The following is a 25357-nucleotide window of genomic DNA, read 5'->3' as shown; positions in this document are numbered from 1 at the left end:
CTGGGCTGGAGTCTCCCACATGTGCAGCAGTGGCTCAGTGCAGAGCTTCAGAGAGCAGCACCAGGGTCATCTGCCTGCTATAAACGCCTTTTAGACCTCTGCTTCTGATGTGCTCCATAGAAGCTGGGTCTCACGAAAGCCCCCCCCCCTCTCTCTCTCTCTCTTTCTCTCGCCATGCTCGGGTCTGTCAGAAGCTGCTTCTCCCTATTGCTCACCTCATTGGTCATTGTCATTCCTTTTCAATAAGCTCTGCGTTATCATGAAATAAAACTTGTGCTTCTGAGCCCACATTTGCTGCTGTGGGACATTTTCTAAACTGATAGCCACCCACAGGGAAGCAGGGCCATCTCCCCTGTGTCCAGACTGGACTTGCTCCTCTGGCCCCTAGTTTTGTGGTTTGGGTGTGGTTCTGTGCCATTTTTGACACAAAAAAGAAGGGTGACTAGCAATAAAACCCTGAGAAAGAAATACAGTCCCGTCTGAGGTCCTCGGACTGGTGCTGTGTCCCTTAGGAAGCCTCTGTAAAACACTGTCGCCAGCTGAGCCAGGAGGTCCTCTATCCATATCTCAGTCAGGACTCGGGGGGGAGGGGGGGAGCTCCTGTTTGTTCATTGATTGATTCGGTATTTAAGAACCAGTGAGTAAGATTTACCCACTTTGGGGAAGAGAAGGAAATACACCAATACACCTATGTTCACGAGCAAGCTCAGCCAAAGCCAGCACCACTGTCTCTGCATGGCCAGAAGCATCTCCCTTGTTTGGGAATCTCAGGACCCCTCCCTGACAGGCCCACCTTATCCTGTTAGCTGGCTTCAGCCAGGGAAAAGACTAGAGGACCCAAACCACCCACACTCAGAGAGTAATGGCGTCTGATTGTTGGCTTGTGTTTCTGAGACAGAGTTCTCTATGTAGCCCAGGCTGGCCTAGAACCTACCTCAGATCCCCCAGTGCTGGGTTCATGTGGACATGCCGCCATCACTGTGCCCAGCTTACATGTAAGTGATTGTCTCCTCGCTGCCAAGCCTGATCCCGTCCGTGTTTTCTGTCCTTCAAGATCCCCGAGGAGCATGACCTAGAGAGTCAGATCCGCAAGGAGCGTGAGTGGCGGTTCCTGAGGAACACTCGAGTCAGGAAGCAGGCTCAGCAGGTCATCCAGAAGGGTAAGTGCACCTCGTCTCCCAGGGCAGCAGCCTCTGCCACATCCATTCAGGACTGGAGTCCCCTGCAGCCCCCAAGCACTGTGTGTGCTGCTCCTGGAGGCCAGTGCACTGACTGGTAGAGGCAGCTGGAACGGGAAGAGGGAACTGCCTCAGGGGGAGGGCTCCTCCTCAAGGAGCTGTGACCTTCTGAGAAGCATCACTCCTGTTTTTTGGAATTTCCAGAAAAGTGCAAGCTCTTTCCAGACCCTGGTAACCCGCATCTCGTAGCCACCTGGGACGTCCTTTCCCTAGCTTTGTCCAGCCTGTCTCCACCCTGCCCTTGCAATGACCACTGGTTCCATTCTTCCAAACGGTGACAGCCACACCCTCACCAAGCCCTTCCCAGATCTGAAAGCATGCCACATTTGCATCCTTGCCTGTTTTTGCTTCTAGTCTCATGGGGACATGTTAGTGATCAGCCAAGGACAGTATGTGTGCTGCTGTGGGGGCTCAAGAGCAAGCTTCTGCCAGCAGCTTGCATTGTGTGTGTCCCCCAGGCCTGAAGGACATGCAGGGAACAGGGCCATGTCAAGCACAGCAGGAATGAGGGCCAGACTACCTCACCTTACACCCAGGGTCTTCATCTCCTCTCTCGAGGAGTACAGAGTGAGGCTCCCCCACAACCCATGCTGCAGTCCCACAGCTGTGACTGCATGCGAGTGACAGGCGGAGGCCACTTCACATCTCCAGCCAAGTAGTTTTTCTCACAGAGGTGGCTGTGGCTGAGGGTCAGTGTGGTAAGTCTTTGGCCTTCTCCCCAGTAGCACAAGTCAGAGTTCTGACCATCCTTCCCTGTCCTCTGAAACTTAGAAAATAACGACCAATTACTTGTTGGATTAAGGCTGAGGCCTCAGAAGACAGAGTGTTTATCCCACTGAGACAGAGGGCCATGCCAGCTTCAGCCCAGCCTGCCTCGTTGAGTGCCTGCATTTGCTGCACAACCCCGTCTGTGTCTCTCGGGTCCCTGACAGTCATTACTCTGCAGGAAACTGCTTGCTGTTGACTGTCGTCATGCCTCCTGTCCCCAGCACCCGTGTCGCTCCCCTAGGTAGCACAGACCCTCTCAGAGCACCCTGTTCACTGCACTCTCCCAGACAGTGTTTCCTTAGGCTCCCGGGACTGCAGGCCAGGGCAGCCAGGGTAGGTTAGTTTCCTGACACGAGTTCGGAAAATGGATCTAACCCACATAGTACCATGGCTAGGAGTCTTGGGCAGCTGCAGAGGCGACACTGACTCTTCTGTTCAAACTGAGGCACACAGTGCTCAGAGTACAGAGTCAGGGGCCAGAAGATGGCTCAGTAAGTAAAGGCATCTGGGGCCACGGCAGAGGTGCTATCATTCCTCCCTGGTACTTTGCCTTTTAAGCTGTGTGTTCTGAGTGGACTTCACTGCCCACCACACCATGTCTACAGCTGCCTGGACTCTTCATCCTTAGCTGCATCCTTTCTGGCTCTTACCACACTCTTGCAAAGCCAAGAGAATGTATATTCAGCTAATGTGTGAGCCTAGTGAAAAAACCTTGTCCCTTGCCGTGACCTTCACCCCTGTGATTTTTGTCTAGCTGCTTCCCAGACTGAAAAACCTGGAATTCCACCTGGGTCTTGAGTGGTAGTAGCCACACCCTCCTTCATCCTAAAGTTCTTAGCACTCTCTTTAGACTCAATAAAATTCCTCTACTCTGAATAGTGCTACTTACAGTATACTCAGTATTGATCAAAGGCATGTCAGTGTCTAGTTCTGCCAGGAGCTGTAAGACAAAGCCAAACAAAGGCATAGACCCTAGAGCTGCGGATGCAGCTAAAGCTACCCCTTCCCATCAGTGTGTGCTTTCAGCCTTCTCTTGGATCCCAGCTGTCCCCTCCTTCAGCTCTCCTAAAGACAGTATCGGTGTTGCTGCAAATGAAAGCCTGGTCCCAATTTTCTCTTACAGGCATCACCAGACTGGACGATCAGATCTTTCTGAACAGGAACCCCGGCGTTCCTTCTGTGGTCAAATTCCATCCCTTTACACCATGTATAGCTGTCGCCGACAAGGACAGCATCTGGTAGGCATGGCTCTGGCTCACCTGCTGTCTTCTCTCCCCAGTGCACTTGAGGTCCACCTCATTCTGGACTCACCCGGTCTTCCTTAGGAAAGAGTAGGCTGGGTTGGGCGTGGGTGGCGCACGCCTTTAATCCCAGCACTCAGGAGGCAGAGGCAGGCAGATTTCTGAGTTCGAGGCCAGCCTGGTCTACAGAGTGAGTTTCAGGGGCAGCCAGGGCTACACAGAGAAACCCTGTCTCGAAAAAAAAAGAAAGAAAAGAAAACAAAAGAGAACAGACTGGGAACCCAGTTTGCTCCTTGCCTGTTCTGCAGAAGCAAGTGGATGACAGAGAATCCCTAAGAGAGAATGGAGGTTTTGTTTGGTTTGGTTTGATTTGGTTTTGTGTTTTTGCTCTTTTACTTTATGTGCCTTGGTGTTTTGCTTGCATGTGTCTGTGTGAAGATGTCAGAACTCCTAGAGTCAGAGTTACAGACTCCGACTATAATTGCCAAGTAACTTGAACCACCAAGTGGTTGCAGGGAATAGAATCCAGGTCCTCTGAAAGAGCATCCATTGCTCTTAAGCACTGTGCCATCTGGAGAGAATAGAGTATAATTTGTACTGGGTGCTGACCTGGTCCACTGAAGAATCTGCCCATTTCGTGTATTCAGGATTTACACACTGCCTTGTTAAGTCGTAAACTGTGTGTAACAGGAAACTGGCCATCTTAACCATGTGCTGTCAGTGCATATGGATCCTATGAAGGTCAACCCACACCCACCTCTAGGGTGTTCTCCTCTCCCTACCAAAGCTGCCCAGTGGACACTAACCCGTTCCCTCGGGTGCCTTCAGCCCCATCCTTTTTGTGTCTGAACACGATGCCTCTAGGGACCTCCTGAGTGGAACCTTGTGATATTTGTCCATTGGTAACTGGCTTCTTTCACTTTTCCTTCATGGTTTGCTCATACTGTAGCATCTTCAGCATTTCCTCCTTTTCAGGGCCTGGTAATGTTCTCTTGTAAGGCTCTCCCACACTGTTGAGCTGTCAGGGTACTTGGGTATAGGACTTGCTGTCATCTCAGGTACCAGAGATGGACTGCTGCATCATAGTCTTCCTCAGTGACCATACTGTGTCCCCCCCACCTGCACTACACAAGGCTCCCCACTCACACTGGCCAGTTTCTGCTCTGCTCTGATGGCAGCCACATACGGCATGCGGCTGTGCCCTTGTTGGGGTCTGGGTCATGTTTCCCTAGTGACTGTCTTTCTGTCTTCACTCTTATTCCTTCAAGTTTTTGGGACTGGGAGAAAGGAGAGAAGCTGGACTATTTCCACAATGGCAACCCTCGGTACACCAGGGTCACTGCCATGGAGTACCTGAATGGTCAGGACTGTTCCTTGCTGCTGACAGCCACAGGTGAGTAGCACTGCTGTAGCCCAGGCCTGGACGTGTGTGAGGGGAAAGGCAGGAACACATTGGTCAGCGCTCTGGGACCATTTTCTCATCAAGCATCCCTAGCCCTTCCATGACTAGAAATACTGTCAGCCTCTGCTCCCCTAACCTTCATGAGGACCCATGGGAGTTCCAGACCCACATGAAAGCAAGGGAGGACGTTATAGGTCATAATGTCCTCCAGGGCCCATGCTGTCCCAACCTCTGGTGTCATCAGCTCCCCTCCTCCATGGCTCCCACACCAGGTCCAGCCATCTTTTGCAGGCCAGCTTCCTTCTTCTGAAGGTGGGTGAGAAGCATTTCTGAGGTAGGAATGGCTCTCATTCAGAGTTCTTGTTTTGATTTTTCACCTGAAATGTCTTAATATCATGCTTGTTTTGAACAAGATGTTTTTCCTAGGTTGCAGTTGGTTTATTTTTTGTTGTTGTTTTGTGTTGTATGCCTTTGTTTAAGACAAGGTCTCTTGTAGCCCAGCCCAGCTTCAAGCTTACTGTATAGCTAAAGATGACCTTGAACTCCTGATCATCATTGTCTCTGTCTTCCAAAATCTAGAATTACAGTTGTTACTTTACCCCCATGCTATACAGTGCTATGAACTGAACCCAGGTCTTCACGCTTGCACAGTGAGCTCTCTTCTAACTGAGCTGCATCGCCGGCTACTGTTGTCTAGCACTCTAAGACACGATTCCTGGGTCGGGATGGTTTGGTGATAGTCTGCTTGCCTGGCATCACAGAGCCCCATGCTGTGTCCCTAGCACCACAAAAACTGCAAAAATAAGATCACACCAGCACTGATGACCTCCCATTGATGACAGGTAGAAAGATGACCATGATGCTGATGGAGGTGTCCTGAGCCCACCGTCCTCATCCTGGGCCTGGACTTGGCATCTAAGCCACTGAGACCATTGGTGTCTTGAGCATGATTTATGAATACATGGTTTATTGTTCACACTTAAAAGGGGAAACAACTTGCAGCGAATTAATCCAACAACCTGACAGTCCATCCCTAAGTGATATAGTAGCTAGAGGTGGCCCAAGTGGCTCTCAAGTCCAACAGCCCAGTACACAGCGAGCTGCCACGCCCACATCTACTGGTGAGGGAAGGACAGTGAGTGATGCTGGCTCTCCTGCAGATGCTCTGAGAGTGATGCTCTTTGGGAGTGATGGAGGCTGGCTTAACAACCTTAGTTGTGCTTATCCAGGTCAGCCAGTGTAGCAGACACTCAGCAGTCACCAGGGTCACAGAACCAGGCCAGACACAGAAGACCCTGGTGGGATATGTGGTCACTGGAAGGGTCACTTGTTGCTAGAGTACACGGCTCACACGTGTTAGGTGCATTGGAGACCAGCATCTGCCGAGCTGCCTGGAGTCTGGGTCTTTATGGCTTTTCAGAGGCTCCACTTGTCCTTGCAGACTACCTAGTGTCTGCTTCTGATTGTTGGGAGCTGCCTGCTCCCCAGGGAGTTGATGGTTACACCCTCGTGCTCAGTTCAATGTCTGCATATTCTGGTGACACTTGATGGGGCTGCCTCCATCTTGCTTCCTTGTTTGTTTTAGTGTTTGTCACATTTCCTTTTTTTTTTTTTTTTAAGATTTATTTAGCTCATGTGAGTACATTGTAGTTGTTTTCAGACACACCATAAGAGGGCATCTGATCCCACTATAAATGGTTGTGAGCCACCATATGGTTGCTGGGAATTGAACTCAGGACCTCTGGAAGAGCAGTCAGTGCTCTTAACCTCTGAGGCATCTCTCCAGCCCCTCCCATTTCCTTTTTAAGTGAAGACATATTGCCATAAAAGACACTATCTAGCAATGCCACCTCAGAACCCACAGCATCAGTGCTATCCAAGAATGACCTATGCACAGTGGGGTTAGGGACCCTCAAGGCACAGCTAAGACTAGAAGAGAGTTCAGGGTCAAATTAAAAGTCCCAAGTGGAGAGGAGAGGAAGAAAGAGAAGGAAGGGAAAGCCATCAGAGTGGCGAAGGTCATCCTCTCAAGGGAAAAGCGAGGGAAGGGCCCCTGAAAGCAAGACAGATGAGGTCTCTCTCATGTGTTTTGGTCAGGAGATCCCAGCATCTGTCCTCTCCAGCCTTAGGTCTAGCTGGGTACACAGAGGACCAGCGGCAGTGTGGGTAAGGATGAAGGCTGCAAAGCTTTCTCCTCTGGAAAACACTGAGAGCCTGGTCCCTCGGGAAGGATGGGGAAGGGTTTCCAGCTCTCACCCTGCTTCCCTGCCATCAAGTCCAGTGTGGGGTCTACCGTGGCCCCATCTCCCTTTACAGCTATCTTTTACTGGTTGCTCATGTCAGAATAGCAGGACTAGGCATTGAGAACACTGCAGCTGTGCTGTGGAGATAGGGTGGGGCGCAACCATGGGTTGTATTGCTTTCTCCTTTCCTAGATGATGGTGCCATCAGGGTCTGGAAGAATTTTGCTGATTTGGAAAAGAATCCAGAGATGGTGACTGCGTGGCAAGGGCTCTCAGACATGCTTCCGACAACACGAGGTGGGTTGGGCTCTCTACACGCTGCTGACAGCATGAACTGGGTCTTGGCTCCTCAGAAGAAGGCTCCCAGAACTGTGTGAAGAGTCTGATGCCTCCAGGACACCTATTCAATTCTGAGGTCCCAAAATCGATTACCCAGTGATCTCCTTAGGAACCATAAGAATAGGTAACCCTCCGCCGGGCGGTGGTGGCGCACGCCTTTAATCCCAGCACTTGGGAGGCAGAGGCAGGCGGATTTCTGAGTTCGAGGCCAGCCTGGTCTACAAAGTGAGTTCCAGGACAGCCAGGGCTACACAGAGAAACCCTGTCTCGAAAAACCAAAAAAAAAAAAAAAAAAAAAAAAAAGAATAGGTAACCCTCAAGGATCCCAGTGCTCTGCCATGCTGTGCTCTCGGTTTGGCCAAGTCACGAGCAGCACTGTAGGTGGTTAGATGTGGCTTGGAAAAGCGCTTCTGCTGGCTAGTGCCAGCAGGCTGACTCTGCTGGCTAGTGCGAGCAGGATGGCATGGCGTCCTCCCTCTTTGCCAGCTGTGTTCTTTCCCAGGACCACTGAGTAGTGATCTGCTGTGGGTAGTGGAGTCTTGCCACACTCAACACCTGTCTGGGCCGGAGGGACCCATGACCACCAGAGCTATGAGGAGAGAAACCTAAGTGGCTTGTGGCTTCCTTGTGGAAGTCAGGGCGACTGAAGTGAGGAGTGAGTGGAGCCCCAAGGGTCCACACATAGTGTCAGCTTTTCCAGGAATGCTCGGGAACTGCCCCCGTGCCTGGCCCTCAGTCACACTGGGTACATGCCTCCTGCATAACTGAGGACCAGGGATGAGGAAAGCCCGTGTGTGCACACAGACCAGCTCCTGCCCCATGGCTTCCGAATGTACCCCCATAGGTAACACAGAGGACAACGGAGCATTAGTGTCTTGTTGCCAGCCACTGCAAGTGTGCCTTGTGTACAGAGCTTGCTTTACAGACTCTTGGCTCTGATGGAGGTACACGCCCATGTGAACAGAATGGCCTTTTGAGAATTCCTGAGAGCTGAGCCAAGTTGCCCACTGGCCATCTTCCTGCCCCAGTAGCTGGGATGATAGCACATGCTGTTGCACCTAGCCAAGAGCTTGGTTCTGTTGTGCTTACCTGCTCATCTCCGTCTGGGTACTCAGGACACTCTCTCTTCAGCATCTTACACTGTGTTAGAGCATCCAGGCGGGCCGTGACCTATACAGAACCCCCGCTTTGTCGAAGAGAACTAGGACCTTGGTGGTCTGACGTGGCCAGAGGCCACTGAAAGGTGACCTGCTCTTTATGTCTCAGAGTTACAGAGGATGTTTTTGGTGGACAGAGATTCCAAGACCCTGTTGTCCTGTGATTCACTGTCATGGGTGGGTGGAGTGTATAAGGTTCTGGGAGAGCACAGAGCTCATTGGAGCATTGTTGAAGTAACCCAGCCGTACATGAGTGAGGGGATGCCCAGTACAGCCCTATCTCACCTGAGCCATTGTTTGACATAGTGACGCCACTGTTTCCCCAGGAGCTGGGATGGTGGTAGACTGGGAACAAGAAACTGGCCTTCTCATGAGCTCAGGGGACGTGCGCATTGTCAGAATCTGGGATACTGACCGGGAGACAAAGGTGCAGGTAACCACTCCAGGCCCCTACAGAGACCCCACGCTTCATCACGCCTCCAACTGCATGCTCCCACTCACCTAATAGACCCCATCCTCATGAGTCAGCGGCTGCCGTCCATTATCTGTGTGGGGAGGCACAGGGGGGGCATCTTGCTGCCAGGTGAAAAGCTAATTATTCCTGGGTACACACTGATTGTGGCACTTTGACCCTACATTACAGCAATAATTAAGGTTATGCTAACCCAAGTTTTTTCCAAATATTGTTTTCTCTATGTAGATTAGGGAATATCAGAAACCCGTAGGATGAAGTATCTTACATGAGAACCGTTAACTGTTTGACATCTGCGTCTCTCTTCTTACCCTGTGATGCTGCACATAGAAGACAGGGCCCTGTGTATGCTAAGCACCTCCCCACGCTGCCCCTGAGCTGGAATTCAGCCCCTTACTTAAACCATGTTTTATTTTCAAGATTGTTTGTTGTTTTTGAGACATAATCTTAACCTTGTAGACCAGTCCAGCTTCAAATTTTCCATTTTAATAGATTGTATTGGTTTTGCTTCAGATACTTGGGCTTCCTTGTCAGAGTCCAATTGCACCTACCTCCTTCAGGTCCAAGGCAGAAATCACAGATACTGTAAGAACAACACACAGATAGCTGAGGGATATCTGTCTTCCTGGTGCCCAAAGACACACAGAACATATACTAGGCACTCCCCAACCTGCCCTGCCTGACAAATCATGGCTATGTCACAGAACAGAGGGGTAGAAGGGTTGGGGCAGGAGTGACAAGAGCTGTCAAGGCCCCCGCTGGAAGCTTCCATGTATCCTCAAGCCCCATGCTACCACCACAGTTAAGCCCTGGCTGTCAGGGTCCCTGTCCCTGTGGGGAGAGAGAGCCGGATTGTTCCTACTCCTGAGGGTGCTGCCAGGGACCCTGTGGGGCTCCTGCAGGTACAGGGCCTCCTTGGGTGTCATCATGTCAGCTGCAAAGGCAGGAGTGGGGCTCCGTCACAACCCCCCCCCCCCCGACTCACAGCCCTCCCCAGCCCACGGGTTCCTCTCAGGCTCACCCCATCTGATTAGAAAGCATTTTTCCCTCTGAGGCCCATTTTCAGCTCCCATTCCTTCTTGTTTCCATTCATCACCCCTTGCCCTTCTGCAGTATTTATGGCCACCGTGGGGAGCAGAGAAGCCTTCCCTCAGCTCTTCCCTGGCTAATTAGGGGTTTGAGGAGAGAGCTAACGAGGCTCCCTCCCTGCCAAAATGTGCTTCGCCTTTCTTTTCAGGAAAGGGAGAGATTGCTGGGAAGTTTAATTGGCACTGAGCACCAGGCATCCCCACAGTTGCCTTCCAGGCTGTGCCCAGGCCCAGGCTCAGGCTCTGCTCCACCTGCCTGGTAGGCCCAGGCTCAGGGCAGAAACTCACGCAGATTGCAGATCAGGGCATGATTGGCACCCTGCGAGCCCTGCACTACCCTTGGCCCAGTTCCTCTGGCCTGTGAGAGCCTTGCAGGTGGAGACCAGTTTCTCAGCCTGAGAGAGAAGAGGATATCTCCACAGAACACACTGCAGCCAGCTCGAGGCTCCTCACTGCTCTCTCTTTGGGCTTAGGACATCCCCACGGGGGCTGACAGCTGTGTGACAAGTCTGTCTTGTGATTCGCACCGTTCGCTCATTGTGGCTGGCCTGGGTGATGGCTCGATCCGTGTCTACGACAGGAGGATGGCACTCAGTGAATGGTAACTGTCACATCTCCCCTCTCCTTAGCACTATTCAAGCACCTTCCAGATGGCAGAGGCCACCCCACTGCCAGTAATAAGTCCAGATTGCTCCGTGAGCATGAAGTGTCTTCAGCAGTGCACAGTGGACCTCTGATACCAGACAAGAAGATGGCATCCTGGGCTAGAGAGAAGGCTCAGTGGGGTCAACCTTCACCTTTCACTGTCTGGCTGCTTCAAGTTGACCCCACAGACAGAAACAGTGACCTTCTCACTAAACTGCCAACTAAGGCAGGACCAGGTCTTCCTCATCTCAAAATGGCACCCAGGCTTCAAGACCCTAACTGGGTAAACAGAGGAGAGAGAAATGAGGGGGTGGCCTAGGACAGCCTCGCTAGTGCCTCCTCCTTCTGGGTGTCCTCTTGAGGCTCCACCCAAGGGCAGGGCTGCCAGCTCCAGTTCAGCCCACTCCTCCTAGCCCTACCTACAGTTCCCTCCTGCAGAGCAGTGGGGGTGAGGAACTGGGCTGGGCCAGTCCTGACTACACCTTCCTCCTTAGCCGGGTCATGACTTACCGAGAGCACACAGCATGGGTGGTAAAAGCCTACCTGCAGAAGCACCCTGAGGGCCACATCGTGAGTGTGAGGTAAGGAGCAAAATATGCATGAGACATTTGCTGTGAAAACATTATTCTTCCTCCATTTAAATATGTCCTTGGTGTTTAAATAGCTAGGGACTGTTGGCATTTCAGGGCAGTAACTGACTGCCCTGTGACTGGCCTGAAAGGTCAGAGGGCAGAGCAAGTGTTGGGGGGTGGAGGTGGCAGGTGGGCTGGGCTGAAGGAGGAGATGCACAGATAGGCATGTCCCTCACAGGAGCAGCAAAGCAGAATGCACCAGGTGGGTGGCACATCCCTAGCAGGCCACCTCGGTGCCAGCCAGCCTGTGCTGCTCAGTAAATACTGTGCTGAAAGCAGCGTATCTTTATCTGCTGTTAAAGAGACAGCAAAGCATAATTCACTGTCACAAAGCCACCACTTCTTCAGAGAGATGTCCTTCCCCCCTTGTCTGTGGCATAAAGCAAAGCATAATTCTTGGAGTGGACATTGAAGCAGAAGGCTATAAGCATAGGCGAGGCGACCTGGCCCCCGTGGGACCCCCCAGCCATCTTCTGCCTCTGAGAACTCTGTTCCTGGCCTTTCTTGTAATCTTTTCTCTGACCCTGCTGTGTCCCCCTTTGTGTGAGCATGTTATCCCCTTTAGTCAATCCTAGCCTTTCCTGGCTTCAGAGGGCCAGCTTGATGGGAACCCTGGCTGCCAAGACCAGTGGGGTGGTACGATGTGGGGATCTGGGCTCCACCTGACTTGGAGGGGTCCTGGGAGTCTACATGGCTTTGGGCTTACCAGCATGTGCAAGTGGGCATTGAAACTTCTCATGGCCAGTTATGCCATCCTTCAGAGCCAGGTCCCTCCCTCTCAGGGCTCCAGATAGTATCCCTAAGGTTGCCACCAGCAAGCATCACCCTGGTCCTTTCTCACAGTGTCAATGGAGATGTGCGCTTCTTCGACCCTCGGATGCCCGAGTCTGTGAATGTAATGCAGATTGTGAAGGGGCTGACAGCCCTGGACATCCACCCCCAGGCAAACCTGATCGCCTGGTAGGTACCCTGCCTGCCTCCCTCCATGCAGCCCCCTGTTTCTAAGCAGAAGGCCCTTTCAGAGTGCACAGCCTTTGTCTCTGTCCTCCACAGGACCTTTGAAAGAACAGTTTAGAGGGTGTAACTGTACTACCATGAAATAAAAGCAAAAGATGTCTCCCCTGCCTTATCCAGCTTTGAGAACAAAGACCTGCCCCCTGGCATCTCTGGGGACAGGCCTGGTTCTTCGTGACAGTAACAGATGCGCAGCCACTTCCTGCCTCAGGGTGACACCGAGATGGACCTCCTAGCCTGTGGCCCCACTTGCTATAACTCTCAGCCTGCCCCTTGGACTGTCTTTCTCTTGCACCACCGGGAGACAGAAACTAATATCCTGACCGTCTTTCCCTCCCTGCCACAGTGGCTCCATGAACCAGTTCACAGCCATCTACAACGGAAATGGAGAACTGATCAACAACATCAAATACTATGATGGCTTCATGGGCCAGCGAGTTGGGGCCATCAGCTGCCTGGCTTTCCACCCACACTGGGTCTGTACCTTCACTCCTGGGTTTCTGGGAAGGGCAGAAGGGTTGGTGGGGTGCAGCAAAGAGAAAAGTAACCCGGCAAGCCTGGCCTCCTCCTCCTCCCTTACTCTAAGAATATAAAGAACTGGGCTGGAGAGATGGCTCAGTGGTTAAGAACACTGACTGCTCTTCCAGAGGTCCTGAGTTCAATTCCCAGCAACCACATGGTGGCTCACAACCATCCGTAATGAGATCTGACTCCCTCTTCTGCAGTGTCTGAAGACAGCTACAGTGTACTTACATATAATAAATAAATAATTCTTGAAAAGAAAAGAATATAAAGAACTAAGATCTGCTAGGCCTGGGGTGTCCAGGAAAGCACTGCCCTGCCCCCCTAGAAACCAAGACCAGTTCTTTTTTTTCGAGACAGGGTTTCTCTGTATAGCCCTGGCTGTCCTGGAACTCACTTTGTAGACCAGGCTGGCCTTGAACTCAGAGATCCGCCTGCCTCTGCCTCCCAAGTGCTGGGATTAAAGGCGTGCGCCACCACCGCCCGGCTTTTTTTTTTTTTTTTTAAAGAGTTAGTAGAATCCGAAAGCTTTTTTTTTTTTTTTAAAGATTTATTTATTTATTATATGTAAGTACACTGTAGCTGTCTTCAGACACTCCAGAAGAGGGCGCCAGATCTCGTTACAGATGGGGTTGTGAGCCACCATGTGGTTGCTGGGATTTGAACTCTGGACCTTCGGAAGAGCAGTCGGGTGCTCTTACCCACTGAGCCATCTCACCAGCCCCCAAGACCAGTTCTTAATGCTCAGGTAAAATAGATAACACAACAGCTAGTGTTCTCTGGTTTGGGGAGCAATAGAAATGTGTCATGAGCACGTGTGTCTATAACTGTAGTCACTCTTAAGGATTGTTGTGTTGGTTAGGGTTTTGCAGAGTGGGTTCCACAGGCGCATGTGTGTACCACTGTTGAAGTGCACAGCGTCAGATTCCCAGAACCATCCCAGGGGGGCAATCCTAAAAGGAAGCTGCAGGGAATTGTGGGTAGTATGCAAATCACCTGTAATGGAATTTGGATGATACATCATTCCTGCTAGACTCTGGCAGTTAACGACCCTCGTTGCTGGGCCTGTATGCAGTCAGAGATGTTACTGGGTTTGTCCTCACCCCCACTAGAGCTCAGCACAGAGTACAAGCAGCCTGCACCCTTCCTCTACCCCAGCGGTGCCACCTGCCGCACCACAGGCCCTGCTCACGTGCTCTCTGTCTCTCCACACAGCCTCATCTGGCCGTAGGAAGCAATGACTACTACATTTCCGTGTATTCGGTGGAGAAGCGTGTCAGATAGCGGCACCTAGGACCCCTGCCAGGCCGCAGCCACCTCTGCTGTACATAGTGAGCCAGCCTGCACTGCTCGGATGCAGTGCCCACCTACCCACCCACCTGCAAACCCCGGCTCCTGACTTGGCCGTGGCCAGCTGAGGAGGGGCTTGCACATCCTTCCTTCTGTCTTCACTGTAACAGCATAAAGGTCCAGAGCAGGGGAGGGGTTGACCTGGCTTCCCATCAAGAACCAGCACCCAGGCACCAAGGACCTCCTCAGTGCAGCATGGTCCTTTCCTGCCCTGTTTTCATCTGAGGTTTTACAAAGGGACACATTTGATTTTTCCATGTGATCAAAGCATTAGTTACAGAACAGACAGCGCCCTGTAGAATAGCCGTGTTGGGGATCCTAAGGGCCGTGGCCCAGCCCCACTGTCCTCTCAGAGTAGGCTGCCAGTCCTGGGAAATGGATAAAAGCAATTGGGGGAAGAGAGAGGGTAAAAGAGAGGGAAGGCCTCTCCTGCTACAAGGTATGGAAGTCTGAGCCTGGCCCTCCTGGAGCACCGAGACAGTCCAGCACATTGGGTATGTCATAGTGCTATGAGGAAAGCTAGACCTCCGAGGTCCAGCCTGGCGGGCGCCCTCAAGTGAGCTAGCTGCAGGAGAGGGTCTGGTTCTGGGCAGATGAGGCAGATTTGTAGTTAGCGGCTGCCTCCATCATCAGGCATATTCTGAAGTGCTTCTCTCCCATAGGGCAGTAACAGTGGCCACAGGCCTGTCTCCTGCTTGTGCCACACACAGGCACACACGCATGCAGGCACGCAGCCTCCCCATCCATAATTACATGGATGCCCTGGTCTTCCTGCCCATGCACACTTAGGTGTGCATTCATGCAGGCCCACAGTTTCCCCTCCTGCACATATACGGACACTGTGGCCGGCCACATGTACGCACATGCTGGCCTCACCATGCATAGGGTTCAGAGACTTCACTGAACTCAGAGGCTGGAGGGCAGCACCAGCTCTGTTGATGGTGTGACTGAGGTTGCATGATGCAGTATGTGCTGAGCACGAGTTCCACAGTGTCCTGGTGTGCCTGACACGTGTCTGTGTGCACAGGCAAGAGAGGACCATGGACACTGTAGCCCTAGATGTCCGCACTGTCCCGGTGTGCCCGGCATGTGTCTGTGTGCACAGGCAAGTGAGGACCTTAGGCACTGCAGCCCTGGATGGACCCAGCATTGCAGAGCAGTTGCACACAAACAGGATACAAACATCATTATGTTTTGAAAAGCATTTTCCGTTTTCCCTGGGAATCAGGATCTTTCAGAGGACAAGTGCCAACAGGAGCCCAGGGACACGGGTTGGGGCATCTGTGGCAGAGGCTGGGTCCCAGTGCTGTGCTCAGTGGACCTGTTTTAGCCAAGAGCATCTTCCCTGTGAGAGGATCCTACAGGCTGAGCTGTCCTGGGCAAGCAGGACAGGAAACCCTGGCGCCGCCCCTGGAAATGCATTCTCCCAACTGGGAGGGGCTCAAGGAAGCCAGCCCCTTGGTTGGGCCGTACAGCAGTTGAGCCACCTGACTTGCCCCTGCTCAGTTCTGCAGAGAGCTTCAGGGGCTGAGTGTGCGTCAGCTCAGTCCTTGTCCAAACTGGTGACTCAGTTTTGGCCGCACGGGGCCGCCTGATGGGCTGGGCTGCTTCCCTGCCCTGGTGGAACCAGTGTTTGCATCTTGCCCACAGGCTGGGCCTTGTAAGTCTGATGCGGAAATTCAATCATGAAGCTAAGCAAAGCTCGAGAGAGCGCTGACCTAGAGCGCATTTCTCTATTTATTTTACCAAAATGAGAGTTGAAAGGACTGACAGGACACGGAACTGCAGTGGCGTCCAGAGCAGTGACAGCAACAGAGTGTTAATAAAGAATAAAGCCGTGAGATGTCGCTGCCCTTGCCAGATGAGAATGGTGGGGTGGGGTGGCCCAAAGGGCTGTGCCCTTGTGGCTTCTGCAGTCCCCGGGTCCCTGGGGTGGGACAGTCTTAGCCAGAGACAAGGCCACTCTATCTACCCCTCCAGGCCTGGGTGGAAGAGAAGACATGCTGGTTGCCATGGAGATCTTGAGGCATCGTGACTGGGATTCCTGTGCTGACTCTGGGCTTGTCATTAGTAAGGTTTCCCCACATCTACACAGACCAGCTTCGCACGGCTGTCCCTGTTTCCCTGTTAGTATTGTTGCTTCCCAGCAAAACCAAGTGCTCCTGCAAGGGATGGGCGGAGGTGTGCAGCCAGTCCTGGAGGGACAGGTCCCAGCTTTGTGGTCCTGTAAGGGGCAGACAGCAAACTATCTATGGGTGTGTGTCAGGGCTCCCTCAGCCAGTCTCATACTGGTCACTGTACCAGGCTAGGCCTCCACTACCCACTGCGAATGTCTCCGTCCCCATCCCGGGTCTCCTCAGCAGACCTCACTTGGTCAGAGAAATTGGGCCTCTTGGGTCGTCCTGATCTGGTCACTAGTCTGATTAGAACACACATGTTCCCATTAAGTGGAAGGATACCTCAGGTGTCAGGGGCAAGAGTGTGCGCAAGGAGGTGACTTCAAGAGGCCAAGAGCACATAAGGAAAGGAGGAGGGTCTGAAGGGCTGAGCTGTCTCTCTAACCCATACACTGGAACTCTGACCTCTCCCTTGCCCCCAGTACCTCAGCATAACTGTAGTGGAAACAGATCTTTACGCAGGTCAAAGTAAGGTTATAGATGACAGTAATCCAGTCCAACTGGCCCTTTGGAAGACAATAGGACAAAGACCACAGGCATGGCAGTACACAGGCACAGGGAGACTTCAGGAAGAAGCAGTCTAGACACAGCAGGTTCTGACACTCCCAAGACTGCTTACCCAGTCTGTGTTAGTCAGTGGTCACTGGCCTCTGTGGTCTGGTGTACTAATGTTTCTAGCACTGCCCTTGAAGCCCTCTCAGCCCTGCTGCTGTCCTGTCTCATAGAGGTGGGATACTAACTACAGGTGCTGTGAGCTTCAGACATCTCAGCAGAACTTACAGAACAGACCCATAGACAGCATCCTGTGGGCCACAGCTCCAGCTGGAGCAAGATGACTTCCATAAGTCACCCGTGTCCTGGCATGACACCACGGGCCCTACACATAGTACCCACCCTCTCCCATGAGCCTGAAATCTCTCCCAACCAGTTGTCCATGTTACCCCAACCATGAAGATAGGCTATTCAAGGGTGACAGGAAAGAGTCTGCTCTCTACCCAAGCCCACTCCTCCCACCCATCACATGGCAGGGCTGTACAGCACATTGAGAATAGACCAAGGCTTCATGAACCTATCCTCCAGGGGTCTCTGAAGCCACCATGGCAGCCCTTTGGTACTGCCATTCCATATGCACCTGCTAGGACCAAGAGATGAGCATCACCTGGGAGTCAACAAGTACCCCTCAGATGTAGCTAGGGAGACTATCCACACCCCATAAGCAGACAGAACTGGCGAGTCTCCAGGAGGCAACAGAGCATCTCATGACTTTACAGTCCTTCTCCAGTGGTGTTGGACATCCCCCGCTGAGAGGCAGTTATGAAGACGCCTTTACCCAATGATCTCAACCTCAGGAGGCAGGCTTGGGGTTCCTGGCATGGAGGCAAGGTCTTCAGTCTCTGACCTAAGGGCATGGAGACGTGTGGCCCAGAGAGCCACCATGTCCCTGCTTTTCTCCAGGGGTTAGAGTTTGCCCTGCAGGCTGTGCTCCACCCCTTTGCAAATGGGGAGCACATAAAGGGAGAACCAGCTGCAGTCAGGACCTCATCCAGGTGGGGGCGACTGCTCAGCCTAGGGAAGTGTGTATCACAGCGGGGATGAGACAAACACAGATGACTTGAAGCCAACCCAGCCACTCCTCTCCATAAGCCCACTTTGTGGTGTGGGTGTTGTATAAGTGGAGCAAAGGCCATGTGAGTACAGGCTGTGGGTTAGCAGCCCCATCCTTCTGGGAGATAAGGTGTCCCAGAGAGCTTACACACACGGTCAGGGGAAGGGTCTAAATGGCTGGATACAGGACAGGAAGACCCAGAGCTTATACTATACGGTGGTGTGACCTGCCAAGGGAGGTGTCTAGAGGTTAGGACAGCCTCCTCCCCCAGTTTTGGGCTCTGAGCTCAGCTTCCCTCTGGCCAAAGGGCCCAATGATGCTTTTCTATGAAGCCCAGCCGTCTTCAGGACCCACCCCATGGCCGGTCAAAGAAAGGGATAATGATAGCCCCTCTCCACGCCAGTTCTACAGAGACAGTAACCATCCAGTGGCCAGGACACACACAGGGACTTTGTTTTGCTATTTAACAAAATAGATTTGGGGGAGGATGACACACCAACAAAGAGCAACTTGAAAAGGAGACCAAGATGCCAGTTTCCCTTAAAGCAGCAGCAAAAGAATAATGTCTAGAAATAAAAAAAGGAGATTGGAGACGTACAAAACTACAACACATTCAAGAAACCTGAGGAGCCTGGCGTGGTGGCACATGCCTTTAATCCCAGCACTCGGGAGGCAGAGGCAGGCGGATTTCTGAGTTCAAAGCCAGCCTGGTCTACAGAGTGAGTTCCAGGACAGCCAGGGTTACACAGAGAAACCCTGTCTCCAAAAAAAAAAAAAAAAATGAGGACCCGAGGAGATGGAGAGGTCGCCCATGTTCATGGATCACAAGATCTAATGTTGGCTAGGGAGATGGCTCAGTGGGTAAGAGCAAAAGTTGGACACAGTTGCACATATTGGTAATCCCAGAATTCCTATGATGAGATGGAAGGCAGAGACAGGAAAACCCCAGAAACTCACCAGCCAGAGTTGCAAACACTGTTTCAAGGGGGATGCTGAAGACCACACCCAGGGTTGCCCTCTGACTTCCACTATCTAACACCCATGCACACATTCAAATGGTGGAAATTACAGTAGAAAAACCAGCCCTTAGGGCTGGAGAGGGTGCAGCATTAGGAACACTCTGCCCTTGATCTTCAATCCCAGTGACCATGTCAGTCAGCTAATGACTGCCTGTAGCTCCACTTCCCTTCATGTGCATATACTGACACAAATAATCAAAAATGGCTATTTTTAAAAGTTTTAAAAATAGAAAACCGGGGCTGGCGAGATGGCTCAGTGGTTAAGAGTGCCAACTGCTCTTCCGAAGGTCCTGAGTTCAAATCCCAGCAACCACATGGTGGTTCACAACCATCCATAACGAAATCTGATGCCCTCTTCTGGAGTATCTGAGGATAGCTACAGTGTACTTACATATAAATAAATAAATCTTGAAAGAGAGAGAGAGAGAGAGAGAGAGAGAGAAAGAAAGAAAGAAAGAAAGAAAGAAAACCAACCCTCATGTTGCAGAACTGCCAAAGGTCCCAAAACAGCCAGGACAGAAAGGAGGGGTTAGAAGATTCAAATTTCTTTCTTTCTTTCTTTCTTTTTTTTTTTTTAAGATTTATTTATTACATTTATATGAGTGCACTGTAGTTGTTTTCTGACACACCAGAAGGGGGCATCAGATTCTATCACAGATGGTTGTGAGCCACCATGTGGTTGCTGGGAATTGAACTCACGACCTCTGGAAGAGCAGTCAGTATTCTTAACCACTGAGCCATCTCTCCAGCCCCCAGAAGATCCTAATTTCTTAATTCAGAGCTTAACTGCATTTGGTTACAGTAGCCACTGGAATAAGGGTCAGAGTTACAGGTCAGTGGACTAGAATAGGAAATGCACAGTAAGAGGCCACTTACAGGTTTGTGACAAGACTTCTCAGTGGGTGAAGAAAACTCCAAGCTGATGTGGTGGCTCATGGCCACAGGGTAGAGAATGCGGTCTGCTATTATCTGCAGGCCAGCATGGCCTATAATATGAAACGCTGTCTAGACAAAGATGTAAAAAAGTGAAAAGAACCCACACAGTATATAAATGCCTCTAATCCCAGGCTTCAGGTAGCCAATGCAGGACGACTGTGGACACAAGACTGGCTTGGTCTGTATATCTGAAGGTCAGCCTGGGGCAGGCACCATAAAGACCTAATAAACCAAGATCTTTCAAAGAGATCAGTCAAGGACTTGATTAGACATCTCTCCAAAGAAAACAGCAAATGAGTAGGCAGCACATGGAAGACATCACTAGATAATACAACCAAGTTTCTGGGAGGTACCATCTCATACCTGCCAACATGGCTTTAATCTGAAGGTGGAAAGTAACACGTGTCCACCAGGACATGAAGGGATCGTAGCACTTGTGCACAGTGTAGGGGGCGTGAGAAGGGGTGGGTGCTACTGAAAGTGGCTTGATATCTCTTCAAGAAGATCAGCACGGAGTTATGGTACAACCCTGCAATTTCAGGGCTAAATATAAGTCCCAGAGAAACAGAAGCATGTGACCACATGGAAACCTTGGAGGATGTTTACAGGATGAGGCAGAAACTACCTAGATGACCATGTGTGAATGAATGAATCAATAAAACTTGGGGCGAGAGGAACAATGTGGTTAGCCCCCTTCACTACCTCTTTCCACCACTTAAGGACAAAGTGTTCAAGGCATTGTCTTAAGAGGCAGAGCCTAGGCTGGCATCAAGCACTGGACCTGCTGAAGCCTGGACCTTGGACTTCCTAATATCCAGAATTGTCAGAAACATGTTTATTCTTAATTTTTATTAATGTTATTTGTTTAGAGCGTATGCATGCCTGCACATGTGTGGGCCTGCACATGCCATGGAGGCCAGAGGACCTTGTGGAGTCCATTCTGTGGGACCCAGGGATTGAACTCAGGTCATGAGGCTTGGCAGCAAATGTCCTTACACACCGGAGCCACATCACCCCACTGGCCCTCTACTCTTTATCAGTCTCAGAGGAGCTGGATTGGACTTGGTTGTTGAGTCTTTGCTTTGGCTTTAGTTTTGGTATTTGAGACAGGGTAGCCCAGTCTAACCTCAAAATCTTAATCCTCCTGCCTTACCTTTTTGAGTCCTGGGTTTACAGGTGTGACTCTATATCACACATTGTCCTTATGAGATGCAGTTAGCCTGAGCTGGACTACAGACCCTGTGTTATCAGCCAAGATTTTTTCCTAAACAGCATCTGGTTTACCAAAGGCTGCGTGACCCCCCTCATAGCTACCAAAGCCCTCGTCAGATCTGACCTCCTCCTCTGTCCACTTCTAAGCCTGTCACCTGTCTTACTGGTCCATGCTAGCCTGTCCCCTGCCACTCCACAATGTCCTGCACTGTCATATATGATGATCAGGCTTCTAGGGTCAGATGTCACCCCCTTCCCTAACAACTATCCCCAGAATCCCCCTACCTTACCACTCATCACCTTGCCCGTGCCCCCACCACCACTACCACCCTCCAAGCCAGAGCAGGACCACAGATGGTAGGTACCAGATGAACCAGTGAGTGAACTACCAGTGGATAAATGCATGAGTGGGGAGGGAATGAGCTAATAAACAAGCCAGCCATCTGCTGAGCAAAAGAGTGAGGGGCGAATGAATAAGCTGCCCATATCTAGGCACATCTGTGACAGCCTCAGCATGGAGGTTACACAGCAGTTCATCAGCTGCCTGTCCTACAGCACCACTGTGTGGTTGCAGTAGGGATTGCCACTACCCACATTAACATGACATAACATCCCAGAAGAAAGGGGCTCCTGTTCTCAATCCTTCAAAGATGTGGGAGAGAGGGAGGGAGACAGACAAAGAGGGAGACAAGTACTTTCCTCTGCCCCACCCCACCCCTGAGCTCCCTCAGAGCAGCCTTCCTCCCCTCAGAATTTCCTCTAGAAGGTCTAGCAACATACATGCAAGGTATCCCTCGTTGCTGGCGATCCAGGCCTGCTTGAAAGCAAGCAGGTGTCTGCAGCCCTGACTGGCCAGCACCAACCCCTGAGCTCAGGCCCTATCTCTGGGATTTGCTGTCTTCTTACTGACTCCACAGTGTTCCTTCTTGGGCGTGTCTCATATTTTCTGCTACCCGTGTCTGAGCTCCGAGGGCCCCAGGACCACTGGATCCATTGCACAGCCCTCCTGCACCTTCCCCTATAACTCACCTACAGCCTGCCTACATTCTGCCAGTAGCTCATCACGTAGTATGTGTGTAATGCACAGCCGCAGCTCCCACTTTATGCTCCCTGGCATCAGCTTACACATGTGAGAGTCACACACCCAGATGACATGCTTGTTTAAGACAAGGGCCCAATCTCTCCCAGCTTCACCAGCATAGCCATGAGCTTCTGGCCTTTGGACCCTGAAGTTGGCTTGGGTAGACCTCCCATGACAAGGCTGTTATTCCTGACTCGGGTAGATTGTTGGCCTCAGCTGGGCCATCCAGAGCCCTGCTCTGGTTGTGCCAACAAGGCCTGCAAGGGTGAGCTGCCTTTCGTCTCTTTCCTGCTTTCCAACCCTAGATGGAAGCTGGCCCAGAGAAGCCGACACAGTCACAAGAGTGACATGAAGGAGGAAAGTGACTCCTGTGTCTGCCAGTTCTTGCTCCCTGCTAGAGGTTGGGATCATCTCAGTGCCAGCAACACACAGGGATCACACTTACACTCCTGCTATCCCAACACCACCTCCCTGATCGATCACTCACTCCCTCGTATCCCCCGTTGCAGACTGCCTGTGAGTGGCTCAGCACTGTGTCAGCCCCACTGCTACCTGGTGTTGCGAAGCTGAAAGCCACGGAAGAGATCCAAGTTAGATTCCCTATAAGAAACTTTCTGGAAATGGGAAAGGACTAGTCCTTGTCACTGTTTTAGTCTGGCCTTCTTTCACTCAGCAGAAGGCTGGCTCAAGTGGAGACAGTGCACAGGCCTTCTCACACCCCACCTGCAGACCTATAGACAGTCTTCATCCTTTTGCACATCCACCTATTACCCACCTGCATCCTGCCTGTGGGCAGCTTGCACCTCACCCCTCAGTGCACATTGATTGACAGTTGTGCCCCTTCTTGATACCTCGGTCAGCAGGCCTGCATCTATGGCCTCTGTGTGTTCTCAGGGCTGCTGCAGAAGATGCTGTGCAGAGACCCAGGGATGGGACTCCCCAGCCTCCGTTCCTCCAACCCTTCGGTGATTTTGAGGCATGTGGTTCTCAGCACTAAATATCTTTTAGGTGAAATATCCAAGCCAGTAAGGATGCCTCAGTTGGCTCAGTCTAGTTCCAGAAATAGCCTCACACAGAACCCAGCACTGGTTACCCAACGCACCAAAGGTTCTGTGCAGTGTGGATTGAGTTGTTTCCCCCAGAACTCACGCCGATGGGCCAGAGAGGTGGTTTACACCTGGCTCCTCTAACAGAGGTGTATCCAGTGGTGGCTTATGACCATCTTTGACTCCAGTTCCAGAAACCAATACCCTATTCTGGTTTTGTGGACACCAGGCACGTGTGTGTGTCAACCCCAACAAAAAGCCTCATATTGCTGTTTTGGCCTCAGAATGTGCCCTTCTTTGGAACAGGGTCGTGGTAGGTACAGTTGGGTTGAGGCAAGCCTTAATCCAAAGTGATGATTCTTTATAAAGAAGATTTGGACACAGACAGTGGGAGATGCGGTGTGAAGGTGGAAGCAGAGACCGGGTGATGTTCTGCCAGCCAAGCAGCTGAGGGAGGATCACAACATGTCGCCTTCAGAAGCCAGGGAAAGCCTGGTGTGGCCTCCCACAGAGCTTGTAGAGAAATCTGCCCTCTTTTTTCCTCTGACTCTTTCAACGATTTTGGTGCTTCTGACCCCAGGGCTCTGTGACAGGACACATGCTTCCAACCCTGCCTGGTTAAACCCTGGCCACTGCCGGGAATAGAGTCTTTCTGGAAAGCAGAGTCAGGCAACCAAGGAACAGATCAGAGCTGCACCAGGGGAGAGCTTGGGGCTGTGGGGTAGGATGCTGGTGTCTGCCAGCACCAGGAAGATTGCATTTTTAGAATGGCATACAAGGGATTTTAAATTCTCAGTTCAAGGCAGAGTGAGAAAACCAGGAAACACATGGGGCTGCTAGAAGAGATAACCAAGTTTCCTGTGGCAGGGCTGCTGTGCCTGCAGATCACAAGCAAGCTGTACCCTGCAGGGTGCAGGATTACAGGGCAAACTGAATTCTCAGCCTCTGCAGGTCATCTGTGCAGGAGCTGGAGCAGAAAACCAACGGGAAAGAATCAGGGCAAAGAGACTGAGGGGCTGAGCCTGGCCCCATCACTCCTGAACCCCCGAATCCCTCTGCACAGCTCCTGTGCTTGCAGGCCATACCTGTGACAGCATCACCCTCAGACCTGACAGAAATGAGAACCAGCTGAGTCCTGTCACAAACATCAGACACACACTCGAGGTTTTGCTTTCTGGCTGGATATCAAGGAGATGGACTCAGGCCACAGAAGTATAGCCCTGGCTCTCTGAATTTGTGCAGCTGGCACACACCCTGAGCCCTGAACTCCAGCACTGGCTTGCCTGTATGTGAAAGTCCAGGCAGTTTGCTTGTCTAGGACTGTGCTACAGTGGTTCTACTGAGATGTGTTAGCTCCTTAGCATAACAAAAAGGAAAAACCAAACAGGTTGGAGGGGGAGTTCTCTGGAAAAGAGGTGTACCAAAGTCAAGCCCCAGGAGGAAGCTGCTCCGTACCTTGCTTGTCTCCCCAGGGAGCAACTATATTTGTGCCTTTTGCATCTTTAAAACAAAACCCATCAGGACCAACATAAAGCAGGGCAGGCTGGCGTGGGCTCACTGTTTCAGGAGGTTGTACTTCTCCACCAGAGTAGCCCTGGCCACAGCAGCAGGAGTGGGAGGCAGTGGGGTGGACCAGAGGGATATCAGAACCATTAACCCCCAAAGACCGGTCACTTAGTGACCTACTTTTTGCCACCAAGAAGGGAATGTGTGTTCAAACACTTGAGCCTCCTGGAGCCATGCATATGACATCATGGCAACTCACCTTTCCCAAAGGACACCAGAAGCTTGTCTGTGAGGAACCTTGTAGACCAGAGATGAAGCTGGGAGATGATGTCGTCCAAATGGGTTCCTGATTCCTCAGGGACCTGGGGTAGGCAGGGTGGGTTCAGTTACAGGAAAGATGTTAAGCTTTGAGCAGCAGGCAGGACAAACGGGACTGGGCAGAATGATTAAGTGCAGAGGGTGATTATTTTTTTAAAAAACGCCAGCTGGGGCCAACAGGCCAGACACAAAGTATCTCAAGGGCAGGCTTGGGAGATGACCCAGAGGTGAAGCACATGTCCTGCAAGCCTGACTACCTGAATCCAGATCCCCCAAACCCACGTAAAAGCCAGCACAGGAGGCATCACTAATCCCAGCATCCCAAAGAGAGATGGGCGGTACCAA

At 51.6% G+C, this 25357-nt stretch overlaps 1 protein-coding gene across 1 annotated transcript in view; it reads left to right on the top strand.

The window, feature by feature from the left end:
• The window catches only part of Rptor (regulatory associated protein of MTOR complex 1), a 303680-nt gene extending 287722 nt beyond the window's left edge, over positions 1-15958 (top strand). Inside the window, exons 25-34 of the mRNA XM_021175441.3 lie at positions 1055-1160; positions 3130-3244; positions 4516-4640; positions 7085-7189; positions 8715-8821; positions 10422-10549; positions 11088-11174; positions 12069-12185; positions 12586-12715; positions 13977-15958. Of these exons, the coding sequence (XP_021031100.1) occupies positions 1055-1160; positions 3130-3244; positions 4516-4640; positions 7085-7189; positions 8715-8821; positions 10422-10549; positions 11088-11174; positions 12069-12185; positions 12586-12715; positions 13977-14045 (1089 nt within the window). The 3' untranslated portion in view covers positions 14046-15958. The remainder of the gene's footprint in view (positions 1-1054; positions 1161-3129; positions 3245-4515; positions 4641-7084; positions 7190-8714; positions 8822-10421; positions 10550-11087; positions 11175-12068; positions 12186-12585; positions 12716-13976) is intronic.
• The last annotated feature ends 9399 nt before the right edge of the window (positions 15959-25357 follow it).

This window comes from Mus caroli, unplaced genomic scaffold, assembly GCF_978045245.1.
Source record: "Mus caroli unplaced genomic scaffold, Mus_caroli_1 scaffold_13, whole genome shotgun sequence".
NCBI classification, from domain to species: Eukaryota; Metazoa; Chordata; class Mammalia; order Rodentia; family Muridae; genus Mus; species Mus caroli.
Note: the sequence above shows the minus strand (reverse complement) of the source record. Positions and strands in the feature narration are given on the sequence as shown.